This window comes from Quercus suber, unplaced genomic scaffold (genome assembly GCF_002906115.3).
Source record: "Quercus suber isolate HL8 unplaced genomic scaffold, Cork oak 2.0 scaffold_372, whole genome shotgun sequence".
Taxonomy (NCBI): domain Eukaryota; kingdom Viridiplantae; phylum Streptophyta; class Magnoliopsida; order Fagales; family Fagaceae; genus Quercus; species Quercus suber.
In genome coordinates, this window is record NW_027069824.1 from 224,312 (window position 1) to 229,167 (window position 4,856).

Sequence of the window (4,856 nt, forward strand, 5' to 3'; positions counted from 1 at the left end):
AAACTAATTCAAAGTTAAAACAAACTGAGCGCATTGGTGCTTTAGCTATAGCAAGTACCAATGAGAATCATGATTAAGGGAGCTTCTTTCTGCCTCTTTTTTTTCTTGTCTTCCTTTGTAATTGGCTTGGACACTGTCCAAGGCAATCCCAACTATAGAGATGCCTTAGCAAAGTCCTTATTGTTCTTCCAAGGCCAGAGGTCTGGGAGGCTCTCTAAAACCCAACAAATTACTTGGAGGTCCAACTCTGGCCTATCTGATGGTCTTCTTGCCCATGTATGTTATTGCCATTATCAACCTTTTGTTTTTCTTTCTTTCTTCCTTTATTATTATTATTATTATTTATTTATTTATTTATTTTTGTTGTTGGCTTACTTGCAACAAGTGAGATATAATATTTGAATCTAATTTCCTCATAGAGAGATATAATAATAATATTATTATTATTAAGTTATGACTTATAAGACTCTTGAACTTTTACTTTTTGTTGTGAGTTCCAGTTAATTCAACTAGTAAAGTTTCTGATGGTTGTATAAGAGATCTAAGGGTCAATCTCCACCTACACTAAAAACTGATTGGTGTCTTGGTTTGATGATAAAGAGCTATTATTAAAAACGGACGCCATAAGTTGAAATTCTCTAAAAAAAAAAAAACTTTACTTTTATTTTGTCACTAGGGAAGATCCATGCTAAGCTAATTCAAGTTGTATATGATTTAACTTTGATACCATGCTTTTACTAGGAGGATTTATCTCTTTTAATTTTTTTCTTTCCTTTTCTTCTCATTTATTTAAAATAACCCCACAAATGTGATGGTAGTGATAAACTATTAAGTTTAATAAACCACAACTTGCATGGTCCATTATTTCTTGAAACAAAAAGAAAATAATTTGAAAAAAAAAAAAAAAACTTGTAAAACCATTTTATTAAATACTCTTCTCACAACATGTGAGTTTTACATGTGCGAGATTCATATATTCTAAGAGGGGTACTTCATGAAATGGTTTTATAGATATGATATATTTACTTATTTTTTGGGTTTGGTGTTCCTTATTTTTATGATTATCTTTTGATAATTCAATTGTTAGTCTGAGATCAAAAGAAATACTTTGTTTAATTTGGCAGGTGAATTTAATTGGAGGCTACTATGATGCTGGGGACAATGTCAAATTTAATTTTCCAATGGCTTTCACCACCACCATGCTATCATGGGGCGCACTAGAATATGGCAAGAAAATGGGCCCCCAATTACAAGAAGCAAGGGCCGCAATCAGATGGGCCACTGACTACTTCGTAAAATGTGCCACTGTTACCCCTGGTAAGCTCTATGTTGGTGTTGGTGATCCAAACGTGGATCACAAGTGTTGGGAGCGGCCCGAGGACATGGACACAGTTCGGTCCGTTTACTCAGTCTCTCCTAGCAACCCAGGTTCAGATGTGGCTGGTGAGACTGCGGCTGCATTAGCTGCTGCTTCCATGGTTTTTAGGAAGGTTGATCCAAAATACTCAAGATTGCTATTGAAAACAGCAAAAAATGTCATGCAATTCGCAATGCAATATCGAGGTGCCTATAGCGATTCACTTGGGTCTGCAGTGTGCCCATTTTATTGTTCATATTCTGGATATAAGGTAAGACTGCTTGTAGTTGAAAATCGTGATGCTACATAAGAAGTACATATGGTTGCTATGTAGAGTGTTAGTTGACCATACTTTGCTGTTTATGGCCAATTTTCAGAAATAACTAGTGGGCCTTTCTTTTGGAATCAAAAAAGGCCCAACTTTCAAAATATTGGGCCAGTATAAGCTAGTCCAATAAGATGATTTTTAATGTCTTTCTGGTATTCCAGCCCAATGGATTGCCACCAATAAATTATTACTGTTTGATATTCTGTACTAATCAATTCTGTTCATGTAACATTTGTAGGATGAACTGCTTTGGGGAGCTGCATGGCTTCTAAGGGCTACAAACGATGTTTCTTACTTCAATTTCTTGAAATCACTGGGAGCTGATGATGGAACAGATATCTTCAGCTGGGACAATAAATATGCTGGTGCTCATGTCCTCCTATCCAGGGTAAAAGAGCTATTATTGTATTGCAAAACTAAATAAATTTTACTGACAATATCATTATCAACTTCTTACGTTTCTATATAAAATTTGTGTCAGTGGTGATTAAGTAATAGGATATTTTTCAGCTCTTCATAAACTTTTAACATATTTGAATCAAGTAAATCTAAATATTTCTATCAAGGCTAGTTAAAGGGCTTGACGAGTTCATTTGCCAAACCCAAAAAAGCCAACTCTTTTTTTTTTTTTTTTTTTTTTTTTTTTTTTTTTTTACAGTACTTTCAGTTAATAAGTACTTCAACAAAGTTCATCTAAATGTCTCTCTTAACAATTTTTATGCTGGTTTCCTTCATGTAGAGAGCCTTGCTTAACAATGATAAGAACTTTGATTCATTCAAGCAACAAGCTGAAGATTTCATGTGTCGTATTTTGCCCAACTCTCCCTACACAAGTACACAATATACACAAGGTAAAGATAGCTATTAACAATTTTAATAGTAATTTTGTGGTGTCGTGAGTTTTCTATTAAGTTTGGTATATGTCCACAAATATGTAATAATTTCCCTTTATTTTTGAAGAACCGCTATAGAATTGTCATGTTAAAAATACGTTTACAATTGTTTTAGATAAATTTAAAATTAAAATTTTAAATATGGATGAATTATCATTTTTATTCTTAAAGTTTGTTTTTGTCAATTTAGTCCTTAAACATTTACATTTCTCTTAAATTATTTATTCTGTCCATTACTACTTATAAAATTGTAGGAATCACAACATCTAATGTGATGTCGTTTTCCTAAATTGAATGACAATTTTTGGACAGAATAACCAATTTGATAAGAATATAAAAGTTTAAGGACTAAAGTCACAGAAAATTAACTTTATGGATGAAAATGAGAAGTTATCCAATCTTTAAGGATATATTTTAGATTTTAGCCAAATTTTTAAGATACTTTGTGCCCCACTTTTCAATCTTTTCCAAATTATTTATCTACAATTGCATTATAAAGGTCAGTTTTTATACAGTTTGTTCAATTTTATTTCAAGTGGGCTCGAAACTGCCTCAATTAAGAGGATATTTTGATACAACATTGATTACAAGAAAATAAATTCACAATTAATAATTATGAAAAACTTACTTGCATCAATGAAGTACGAGCTGTACAATGCTTTGGGGAGACTCCTCAGTCCTCGCAAACAACTAGAAAACAATGTCTACTCTACTCCTAAGGCTAAAGCTAGATATAAGAGCAAATATGTTGATTAGAATGTTCTGTGCGTATTTTGTCCCCTTGACTCCTCCTTTAAATTTGGATATATTACTAACCACAAAATCCTCTAAAATGAAGGTGGGCTCATGTACAAGTTACCTGAAAGCAACCTTCAGTATGTGACTTCCATAACATTCTTGCTCACAACTTATTCCAAGTACATGTCTGCGACGAAACACACATTTAACTGTGGCAGCCTTTTGGTCACTTCAAGTTCCCTAAGAAACCTTGCAAAGAAACAGGCAAGTAATTAAAGAAATTATGTTCTAATTTTCACTTGTTTTGTTTCTATCTCCCTTCTTATCTCTAAAGAGAATAAATTGTGGAAATTACAGGTTGACTATATATTAGGTGTGAACCCATTGAAAATGTCATATATGGTAGGATACGGGGCATACTTTCCAAAGAGAATTCACCACAGAGGATCCTCCTTGCCCTCATTGGCAAGTCATGCACAAGCTATAGGCTGCGATGGTGGTTTCCAACCATTCTTCTATACATCAAATCCTAATCCTAACATCTTGACTGGAGCCATTGTAGGAGGTCCAAACCAAAATGATGGCTTCCCAGATGATCGTACTGATTATAGTCATTCAGAACCTGCCACTTATATCAATGCTGCTATTGTTGGACCTTTAGCATACTTTTCTGGGAGCTCCACTACTTGATGGGATTTTCATCAACTACCAATTCATTGTATATACATTCCTTGTCTCAAAAGAAGAATGCATTGCACAACGTACACTAAGAATAGGTTGATTTTATGGTTATGTTTGGCTTTTTTTTTTTTTTTTTTTCTTTTCTTAATGTAATCCGATAATCGGATTAATAACTCTAAAGTGTCAGTGAATTGAACCTTTGAATTAGTTCTTGTAATTCATCTTTATTATGGGAAGAAACACATATGGAAAATTGACTGTTTCTTGCCCTTTTTGATATGGGATCTTGAGAACTTTAAAGGTTGTTGAATGGATCCATAAAAGTGTTTCACCTTTGTGGTTTTTCTGCATTTGCAAGGATGATAAGCATCGCTTCTTTATTAATAGCATCAGGTGGGAGAACTTATTCGAGGTGCCCTAATAACATTCTTAGCCCATAAATAATAAATCACTTCATTTCTTACTATATCAACCCTCAAATATTTCAATGTTAACAAATTATAAAGCCGGCCATGGTCATAACTATCTTTTCTCTAAAGAAAAAAAGAAGTCATTGTCATGAGATATGGCGTCAAACATCATTCATTATCGATAGCACCAAAAGCACTAAGATAATGAAAAAAATGAGGACAATATATGTGAAAAAAAGAAGAAGCAATTAGTTGACTATTTTGAGTAATGCCCAAAACGAGCCGAGTGAGTATTAACCGTTTATTAGATTTGTTTATTTAATTTTATTTTGAATATGAACCAAGCTCAAGCTCATCTTCAAATAATATTACATGTTTTGGTTAGGTTCATTTACTTGTCGAGCAAGCTCGAGCTTGTTCATGAGTTAATTAACTTATTATTTTCCTAT

General features: G+C 33.3%; 1 protein-coding gene across 1 annotated transcript; it reads left to right on the top strand.

Moving 5' to 3' along the window:
* LOC136062011 (endoglucanase 9-like) lies at positions 1 to 4,332 on the top strand. The gene is made up of 6 exons (XM_065760577.1): positions 1 to 276; positions 1,125 to 1,628; positions 1,924 to 2,073; positions 2,425 to 2,536; positions 3,417 to 3,580; positions 3,674 to 4,332. Exons 1-6 carry the CDS (start codon positions 61 to 63, stop codon positions 4,004 to 4,006), a joined length of 1,479 nt encoding a protein of 492 aa, XP_065616649.1. The 5' UTR covers positions 1 to 60; the 3' UTR covers positions 4,007 to 4,332.
* Positions 4,333 to 4,856: the final 524 nt, after the last annotated feature.